Source organism: Lynx canadensis, chromosome C1 (genome assembly GCF_007474595.2).
Source record: "Lynx canadensis isolate LIC74 chromosome C1, mLynCan4.pri.v2, whole genome shotgun sequence".
In the NCBI taxonomy this organism is placed as follows: domain Eukaryota; kingdom Metazoa; phylum Chordata; class Mammalia; order Carnivora; family Felidae; genus Lynx; species Lynx canadensis.
The window spans coordinates 83052534-83063106 of record NC_044310.1 but is presented as its reverse complement, the minus strand read 5'-3'; the positions used below and the strand labels follow the sequence as shown (position 1 = coordinate 83063106).

The 10573-nt window shown below is 37.5% G+C and overlaps 1 protein-coding gene across 1 annotated transcript in view; it reads left to right on the top strand.

Moving 5' to 3' along the window:
* The first annotated feature begins 624 nt into the window (after positions 1-624).
* DPYD (dihydropyrimidine dehydrogenase) overlaps positions 625-10573 on the top strand; it is an 863978-nt gene continuing 854029 nt past the window's right edge. The window contains 1 exon segment of the mRNA XM_030327163.1: positions 625-769. Within this exon segment, the coding sequence (XP_030183023.1) occupies positions 731-769 (39 nt within the window). The 5' untranslated portion in view covers positions 625-730.

Here is a 10573-nt window from a genome sequence, read left to right as displayed (position 1 = left end):
AGATACAACCTTGATTTTGTACCACCTACAGCACTTACAGCACTTATTACTTGCCACTTCTGGCTGTAGAAATTTTGCTCCTCTCCCTCCCTGGGTCCTCTGATAACCCTGTCTCCGCTCGCTCGCTCGTACTCCCGGGTTTTGTCCACTGTCGGAAGACCCGCGCCCTGGCCTTCTCCCGCCTTCTGATAGATGAATAGAGGAACGTTTACTACCTCATCCCTGAGGAGTTCCAGAAGATGCAGCTGCCCATAAGCTAATGTTTCTGCACCTTGCGGGATTCGTGAGGAAGCAAAAGAAAAGGAGCAATTTGTTACTTAGAGCGCCAATTGCCTTTACCTTTAATCCTGTGGGTCTCTAACATCTGGCCCCAGCCTACCAAGCTCAGGCTTTAACAGTTTACAGAGCAAAGGTCAGTCCCGGGTGCGAGTGCTCTCTCCCTCCCTTCCTTCCGCCTGTGTAAGGAAAACAAGCCGCCAGCTTGGGGGATGGGCCGGGCTGCTTTCCCCGTGGTTCCACGGGCAGTGCGGGGCGCCTGGAGCCGCGAGGCCGAGCCCGCAGCCCCGCCCTAGAGGCGTGGCCTCCCAGCGCCAGCCCCGCCCCCTCGCCGCGGACCCTCCGCTTCCTATTTACTCGGTAGCTCCGGCTTCCCGTCACTTCGCTTTCTGACTGGAGCTTGAGGACGCTAGGAGGGTCTGTCACTAGGAGACTTCAGGCTGTAAACACTGCCATGGCCCCTGTGCTCAGCAAGGACTCGGCGGACATCGAGGTACCGACTGCGCGCCGGGTCGCCAAGGGCGGGAGGTGGGGGGCCCAGCCGGTGGGTGCTGGGGAGGCCGCGGCAGTCGCTCGGGAAAGAGTGGGAGACCGGGGAAACTTTGCCTCCATGGGAGGCCTGCGGGGGAGGTGGAGGAGCAGGGAGCGAGAACATGGGCACGGGCAGCGGGGGACAGAAGTGGAAGGGTCCCGCGACTGGAGGGGGTGCCTTTTGGGTTGTTACCTGGCTGTTTACTTCGGAGGGGATTAAGGAAGCCTGTCTTGTCTTGCCCTGAATGGTGTGACTAAGAAGCACAAGAGTTCCAGTGAGGTGGACTCTGGAGGATAGGAGCTCCCATTTCCCACCCAGTCTACCCAGGCACTTTCCCCTTTCTCCACCCCTATGCATTTCAGGGCACCTGTTTGCTGCCCCCACCTCCAATTGCTGAATCCTAAATATATGCAAAGGTGAGCTATAGAAATAAAGGAGATCTGTCTGTCAGCTATTCTAGCAGTCCCTGCTAGCCATAGTAATGCTTCAATGCTTATGAAATTATTTAACATAGGGAGGAATGGAACAAACTATTGAGAACACGAAAAATGCAGTGCTATCAGAAAAACATAAACAAGCTGTATTTTTCTCTCCTCTCAAGAGTGTTTGATTCTCTCTTCCACTCTGTTTCTGTAACAATTTCATCTTTCTTCCTGTGAATAAGGTCCTACCTGAAATGACATGACCGTTCCCTTTAAATTCTTCCTAAGACCTTTGTGTTTGACATGAGAAGGATTTAATTTTAAACAGTGATTTTTAGACATACCCAATTCAGCGTTTGTGAGCTAAGATAAACTGCTTTTTAGTATTTTGTTGTGTTTTAAGGCTTTTCTTTATTTGAGTCTCCCTGTCCGATAAAATGTGTGTATATGTGTGTACGTGTATGTTTTCTCTTTTTTTTTTTTATAAATGACAAATTTTTCTTTCCTCAGTCCTTTTCAGTGGCTTAAATAAAAGTTTAAAACCACCTGTTTGCAGAATAGCTGCTGATGCCACATTTTTCCTCTGTCATTGAAGTAACTTTGTGTTCTGTTGGGAGATGGTAGTAATGTTTTCTTCCAACTCCATACATTGGTTTGGGAAAAATCCATTTTAGTAATAAGAGTCAAATTATATTGTAGTGACCTCTCTGGTTAATTTACTTGTGGTTTCTCTTGTGGATAGTTTACTATTTCTTATTGATCAGTAAGATATATTTAACCCAATATTTATTCATGTGTGCACAAGGTGAAGGATACTCGATTTATGTCACTGTCAAAGCCCTTTTTGGTCCTTATTACTTTGATTTAACCAAATCATTTTTTTTAAACTAAGCTAAATAGCAAACTTTTGACAGCATTCAGGCAGTACTGATTTTAGAGAGGAGAGTGTCAGGGGGCAGGTGGCCTTTGGCTTTTAGAATGGTATGTTATTTGCTTAACTGATTTCTTTCTCTGTATTTCTCTTGCAATTGTCTTGGAAATCAGTTCTTAACCACAGAACACTAAGGAAAAGATGCCAGTGAAACATTAAATTACTAGCTTAATCTCATATGTTGTTTGAACTAAGACCCGTTTGAGAAGTCCACGCCCTTACACTCACCTCAGTCTAACCTTAGTCTGTGGGGTTAATCTGCCTGATATTACTTACAATTTAGAACAGTGGTATTCAAGCCTTTTCAGGTTTTATGTAGTTCATATATGCAGCACATTTTAATCAGTAACCACTTTCATTATACATAGTATCTTCCTTTTCAAAATCTCAAAGTAATAACCTGTGATTCATGAGTTATAGTACCACCAGAGAGCATGAAATTAATCATTAAAATATAATGCAGTGAAGAAAAATACATTAAGCCTAAAGGAACACATTTAAGCATAGATGTCTCAGTTGATCCTGTTGATTCACCAGAGTTCATTTTTGTTTGAAGAATCAGAATGAATTATGAAAGTTCAGTTTTCTATCAAATTTGAATGCGTACATTGGGTTTCCTTTCCTTGAATGAATTCCTTAAGACCATTGTCTAGAGACTGATCTGACTGTGACCATTGCTTTAGTCTCAAGTACATGGAGTAATCTTAAAAAAAAAATCAGTATGGAACAAAATACAGGTTCACTTGATAAATGTGAAAAGAACAGAAGGTGATGGTGACAACCCACTATAATAGTGATTTAACTTTCCCCATAAGCTACCTACAGAATCTCAGGTTTCAGTGAGGCAGCCAAGAAATGTCTCTATTTCTGAAGAAAAGAAGTTACTGAGGTAAAGTTGCCTTGTGTGTTCACTCCATAATGTCTAGCCTTAATTAAGTATCACATCAGGGTTTGAAGGATTGGGAGCATGAAAAACAATCAGAATGTCACCAAACCCCAAAAATGGAATATTTCAGGCTGAAAGATAAAGCACAACGATGATGCATTAGTAAGTAATAGATATTAGGCGATAGAACCTAGCTCATATACTCAAGAATTGTTGTCACTATGGTAATTGTAGAAGCAGCATGAGAAGTGAAGTTGTTTTGTTTTGTTTTGTTTTCCCTGATACATAAATGTGATTCAGACCCTGGGATCTGGAGCTAACTGGGTTGAGGTCTAGTTTAGTTCTTTTAAACTGTGACTTTAGGAAGGTTACTTAGCTTCTCTGAGTCATATTTTCATAACCTGTTAAATAAAGAAAATTATAATAGGAAATATAATAAACAAATGTCACAAGTTGACATATTCTTGTTAGGAAAAAGGACAAATGTTAAAAAATAAAAGTATGGGGGCGCCTGGGTGGCACAGTCGGTTAAGCGTCCGACTTCAGCCAGGTCACGATCTCGCGGTCCGGGAGTTCGAGCCCCGCGTCAGGCTCTGGGCTGATGGCTCCGAGCCTGGAGCCTGTTTCCAATTCTGTGTCTCCCTCTCTCTCTGCCCCTCCCCCGTTCATGCTCTGTCTCTCTCTGTCCCAAAAATAAATAAACGTTGAAAAAAAAATTAAAAAAATAAATAAATAAAAGTATGAACAAATATCTTAGGAAAATCCCTGCCAATGAAATAATTAGTATTCTAAAATCATTAACGGTAGCTATGTGCTTTTGAAAGTCATCTTACTTTATGGGATTACATTTTGGACAAAGCTGAATTTTGTCAAGGATGACTTTTGAATACAAATTCTCCTGGGAAGGTTTCAGAGAAGGTGAATACCCAATACTGGTCACTTACCCTGACTTCAGTGGTACCTTCACAGTACTTCATTTAGTTTGAATTGATAACCAGTATAATGCCAATATCTGTTCATTTAAAAGCAAGTAAGAATAATTTTAGAAAAGTGTAATTTTGTTCAGTGTCCTGTTCCTCTCCACTGACATGGATAATTAAGAGTAGGCTATAGAAGTATAATTAAAAGAAAATGTATGCAGCTACAGGAAACCTTTAACTTTTTGAATAATAGTAATTTTGGTAAATATTTACAGCCAAACTCAAATGCTACCTACCACTCTAATGCTTTCACAATCACAAGTCAACGTCCATTCCTTGAATTATCAGTTAGTGAGTGTTTCACATTTACCCTGAATCAGAAAGGGATTTCAGTCCATTGTCTACAGAATCATAGTGCATTTCAAGTCAAACAGAAACAGTTTCTGAATTACTTATACTCTAGCTTCCATTCATTTGAGAATTTTCTATGCTTATTAATTAAGAAAATAAGTTACTAAAATCATGGACTTGGAAAATGGGAGGATAAAGGAAACAACTGGGAGAAAAGTACATTTTTAAGGAGCATTTTGAAAAAAGGGAAGGCAGGGGTTATGAATTAATTGGTAGAGGTGGGAGAAAATATTTCGGAATACCCTCTATCATAACTGTTTTTGTCCCTGGGAAGGGGAAGGGTTATGGATCCAAAGGAGAGAATAAAGATTCATCTTTGCAGAAGGTATGGATTATTTATTTATTTATTTAAACTTTTATGTTTTTTTTTTTATTCAGTGCATAAATGACAGTTCTTTCTTGTCTCCTTTCTTTTATTGATTAGGCACCACCAATCTAAGGAAATGCTATCTCGACTTGCTAAAGCTTTTAATTTTTTTAAAAGTGTTTAAATTTTAAACCTGTTCTGTGAGTTTGAATTGTTAAAAATATGTTTGTCCTCCCTATTTTAAACTGTCCTGTGACCGTGCTCAAAGTATTTCTCCTTTCTAAGAAATTAAGCTGGGCAGTAAAAATGTGTCTGATTGTGTGATTTGGGAAGTTACTTCATTCCAAATGATAGCTCCTTGTAGTTTTTTTTTTAAAGGAGAGAATAAATTTATTACTATTATTATTATTACTATTATTATTAATAACATATGAAATTTATTGTCAAATTGGTTTCCATACAACACCCAGTGCTCATCCCAAAAGATGCCCTCTTCAATGCCCATCACCTACCCTCCCCTCCCTCCCACCCCCCATCAACCCTCAGTTTGTTCTCAGTTTTTAAGAGTCTCTTATGCTTTGGCTCTCAGCTCTTTGTAGTTTTAAGGTGTATTTCTAGAGTTAAGCATGGCCAGATGTATATACTTCAGTATAGTTTTTTAAAAGAAATTATACCTCCTGCACATGAATTCAGTGACCAATTTAGTAGTTTAATTAAAAACTGTGAGATTAATGACTAATGACGACTCTATCACTAGGGAATTTTTTACGTTGGATCTGCTTAATCTTAATCATAGCAGATAGTGTTGTAAAAATATGTTGGAATTCAGTAGCCTTCTTTCTTACATTCTGGAAGAAAAATTCAGTTTTGGAAAGCTGAACATTTGCAATAAGGAATTGATAAGAATATGAAAAAGATCTAGGGCCAAAATCCTGAGAAAACTGGATATCTTTAAGCAATCATCTTTCCTTAACTATTTGAATACAGCATTTTACCAAACTCTGTATATAAACAGGCAAGAATGCAAGAGCTGAAAAATAGACCTTCCTGTAAAGGTAAGCCTATCTGATCATTGTGGGAGAATTTTTAATAAGCATAAATTTGTTATAAAATTAAAAACACTAAAATTAAAGACAATGAGACTGAAAAAAATAAAGTTATAAAATAATATGACAAAGAAAATATGATGAGATTTGTTATGGTCCAGGCTTTAAGTGAAGCTAACGAGGATATTGAAAAGTAGGATTGGCTAACTTATTTTTCTCCCTCTTAGCTGTCTACAATGATAAATATGAATAGAAACCTTCAGTCCTTAAAACTGTAAGAAAATTTCAACATCATTTATACCCTGCCTTAATTTAAAAATATTTTATAAGGCATTCTAAGATTATAAATTTATATATAGTCAAGATTTTGATTTTCAAATGTGACATGTTTACCTTCAGGACTTCATTTGCTCTTAATCCTCTATATCAAAACAGAAAGTGTTTTTTTGGCCTCAAACATCAATAGTGTGGTCATTCACAGATAACCTGGAGCCAGGAATACCACTAAGATAACTCTTAATAGGATTATATATTTCCTATGGTTTATAATTATTTCTTCTTCCATTGCTTCTAATTAAAATGTTATGCTAGTAGGTGTGAACTCATTGTATTACTTTTCTTTTAGAATGTTCACTACAGATATCTACTTATTGATATTAGGAACTCAGTACGTTTATTTAAAGTTATTTATTTTGTATTTCACAAAATCAAACCTCAATTCATGGTAAAAAAGAAAACATTGTATTAAACAGGCCTGGGTTCTAATCCTGATTCTCTCATTTTTTTTTTTTTTAATTTTTGTGATTGTGGTCAGTTCTTTCCTGAACTATCATTTCTTTTTCTGTCAGTTGGATTTATGCTTCATTATTTCATGCAACAGCTGTAATGATTAACTGGTGTCATATACATATAATGCCTCAGATAGCATCTTTCACATAAAATATGTATTTTTAAAATATTAGTAGTTCTGGGGTGCCTGGGTAGCTCTGGTCGGTTGAGCGTCTGATTTCAGCTCAGGTCATAATTTCGCAGTCTGTGAGTTCAAGCCCTGCATCAGACTCTGTGCTGACAGCTCAGAGCTTGGAGCCTGCTTCCGATTCTGTGTCCCCTGCTGTCTCTGCCCCTCCCCAACTCGTACTCTGTCTCTCTGTCTCTCAAAAATAAATATTAAAAAAATACCAGGTACTTCTTTCAAACATCATTGTTGTACATATCATGTGTCTTATGTAAATGTCATTTGGCTGGAATTTTGTTCAACTCCAAAAACTAACAAGTTATATCGAAGCCTGTTAAAATATGTGAAAGAGGGGGGAGTTAATGAAGTTAAAAGAATTATGAGGATATATTTCGCAGATATATTTTATAAGAAAGTTCCTTAATTTTATTTGTCAATATTACCAGTGAGAAGGGAGAGTTTCTGAAATTCAGATCAAATTAAAGAGACTCAGTTCATTTTGCTTTTTACTTCTATTTTAAAAATATGTTTAACACCCTCTGTATTGCTAGCCCTCTGGTGTAAATTGAAGGAGATTCAAAGGAAGTATGTGGCATCGGTTTTGTCTATATGGGATTACCTACATCTAATCCACTAGGGACTAAGACTCAAATCCAAGGCTGACCTCCCCAACCCTTATTATTTTACTGCAGTGTACATATGGATTGATTTTTCAGTGTTTTTCTGAGCATTTTTAGACTCTCTCAGGACCAATGTATTGGTGAAAATTATTTCTTGGTATTCTGAACGATATATAGAAGGGATTTAGTATTATCCTTTTCTGAAAAGAAATCTCTACACAATTATTTTTTAAAAAAGCCCAAGTCATATCTGTTTGTACAAACTGGACTAAGCTTATAATGTCTCTAAGCAAGTATATTAGCTTCAAAGAAAGTCTTTTTTCTAGACTTCTGAGCATCCCTGTATTTGTTCATTAAAACTTTTTTGACTACTAGGAAAGGAAGAATTGGAGATCAACCTATTTTGCACCAGGAAAATGTAAAATGTGCTCTTTCTGAAAGATGACTCAAATATTAAACTTTTTAATATTAGGTTATGATAATTTTATTTCATTGAGAATTTCAGCTTGGTTGTGTAAAAGCATTCTCACTATCCTCTACCTTTATCATAATAATTAAAGAGACAATCTGTGTCCTTACCTCCCAGGTGCTTGGAAATTGATATTATGAGTGCTTATGAATGTCCCCTTGAGGCACTGCTGACTGGGCCACTTTGAAGAAAAATCTCTTCATCAATAATGAAGCCCTGAGGGCCACTTCTCAGGGGACCCACACAAAATTACATGTCAACTCCAGGCCTGATTTATACAGATGGTGCTCATGGATGGAGCCCTGACTGCACCTCCTCTTCTCCCATATTTTATTACCCACCATCCTGCAAATCCTCCCCACTGCCCTTCCCCCACTTACACTTCTCTCTCCAAACTTCATCCCCTAATTTTCAACTTGTTTTACCTGCCCACAATGGATTTACCTAACTAGATTTTTTTGGTTGAATCTTTGTGAAATCCTTTGAATGGTATTAAAAATTGACTACAGAAGCATGTTAAAACTTTAAAAATGTTAGTTTGATGTAAAAGCCATGTGAAAATCTTCAAAACAATAGAAGAGAGTGTGTATTTACTGTATGTTAATTAATATAAGTATTCTGGAATACGGGACAGGCCTGCAGATATGTTTGCTCTACATGTTGGGTCCCTTGCTCTCTGACCTTGTGGAAATCATTCAACCACTTTGAAGAGTTTGCTGACTTCTCAATGAGTTTGCTATTGATCAGTCTTTTAAGGATGGTTTGTAATAAAATACGGCAATGGTGAAATTGTTTGGAAACGTGACCTGCTGAGTGATCATATTGAGGAAATGCAGACGTGGTGTTGTCATAGCTACTGTATTTTACACGCTAGGCAGGATTAAGTATACCATTTATACCGACTCTATGGAATTGATATACTTAATGATTTTTAAACTTTCTTCATGCTTGCCTGCTTCCTTTTCTTTTTCAATCAAACAAATGAGTTAAATCTAAATCTCTCCTGAGCACACAAAGTCCAATCCTTCTATATATTGGTGGAGTTTTGTGAGGGTGATATGGAATTTATAAATAAACATTTTGTGTCTCTTGGATGGTGTTACCCTTAACTAGAAATTGCAGCTAGAGATTCCAAATAAGGAGTTGAGACTCTCTTAGTTTCTCCAGTGTGTTTGTTGATTGATAACTGTCAGTGGAAATCAGAGTATAAATTTTGGGGTTTCTAGCCCATAGGGAATGTAAGTTACCTTTCTCTGACTCCTTGTACCTGTTCCACAGTGACCTCAAAGCTTTGAGAACTTTTCTTTCAGTTATGTTTTCATGATAAATATTGGGGAGTACAGAGTAGAATGCTTGATTAAAATGCTCATATTTCAAAGAAAGCTATTTAGTTCTCACAGATTTCAGGAGTTAAATAATAGCATAACAGCTTTCACAGCAAAATGCTTTTTTGGGGGTTAACTTTTATTAATTTTTTTTTCATTCTTCTGATTAAATTTTATTTATGTATTTAAATTTATTTGAGAGAGAGAGAGAGAGAGAGAGTGGGGGAGGGGGTAGAGGGAAAGAGAGAATCTTAAGCAGGCTCCACACTCAGCATGGAGCCCAATGTGGGGCTTGATCCCATGCCCTAAGGATCATAACCTGAGCCGAAATCAAGAGTTAGAGTCAACTGAATGAGCCACCCAGGCACCCATACTGTGATTTGATTTTTAGAATTATTTTGCATGATCATTACAGAAAGAAAAATGCCAAAAAGAGTGAATTGAAGCCCTCAAACATACATAGTCACACCACCTAAAATAGCCCTGCTCAATGATTTAATACTTTTCTTTTCTATGCGTAAGGGATTTTTTCCTAAACAGTTTTAATCATATTCAGTTTATATTTGTTTTCTTCTCCATTCAGAACTATTTCCTCACGTTCATACTAACTTTTAAAATAGTTTTAAATACTCTTTCCATAATTTGGCTATTGTTGAAAGTGCTGCTATAAACATTGGGGTACAAATGCCCCTATGCATCAGCACTCCTGTATACTTTGGGTGGAATCCTAGCAGTTCTTTGGAAAGAACCTAAATGTCCATCAATGGACGAATGGATAAAGAAGATGTGTTTTATATATACAATGGAATATTACTTGGCAATGAGAAAGAATGAAATCTGGCCATTTGCAGCAATGTGGATTGAAGTGGAGGGTATTATGCTAAGTGAAATAAGCCAAGCACAGAAAGACAGATACTATGTGTTTTCACTCCTTTGTGGATCTTGAGAAACTTAACAGAAGACCATTGGGGAGGGGGAGGGGGGAAAAAGTTAAAGAAATGGAGGGAGGCAAACCATAAGAGACTCTTAAGGACTGAGAACAAACTAAAGGTAGATGGGGGGTGAGGGAGAGGGGAAAGTGGTTGATGGGCATTGAGGAGAGCACTTGTTGGGATGAGCACTGGGTATTGTATGGAAACCAATTTGACTATAAATTATATGTAATAAAATAAAATTAAAATATAAATAAAATAAAATAAAATAAAATAAAATCGTTTTAAATAGCACTGTAAGATTCCACGCAGTGGAGATACCAAAATTTATTCAAGCCTCTCCTTTATTATCAGATAATACTTTGTTTTTAGTAATAGTTATTTAAAATGCTTCAATAACTTTTTTCTTTAAGACATTTTGCCTAGAATACACTTGAAAGGGTTGGCTTCATTGATATGTAGTGCATTTCAGTTTGCCTTTTCCACCTACCTACATGATTGAACTGAATTGTGTGGGTGTGTGTGCGTGTGTGTGTGTGTG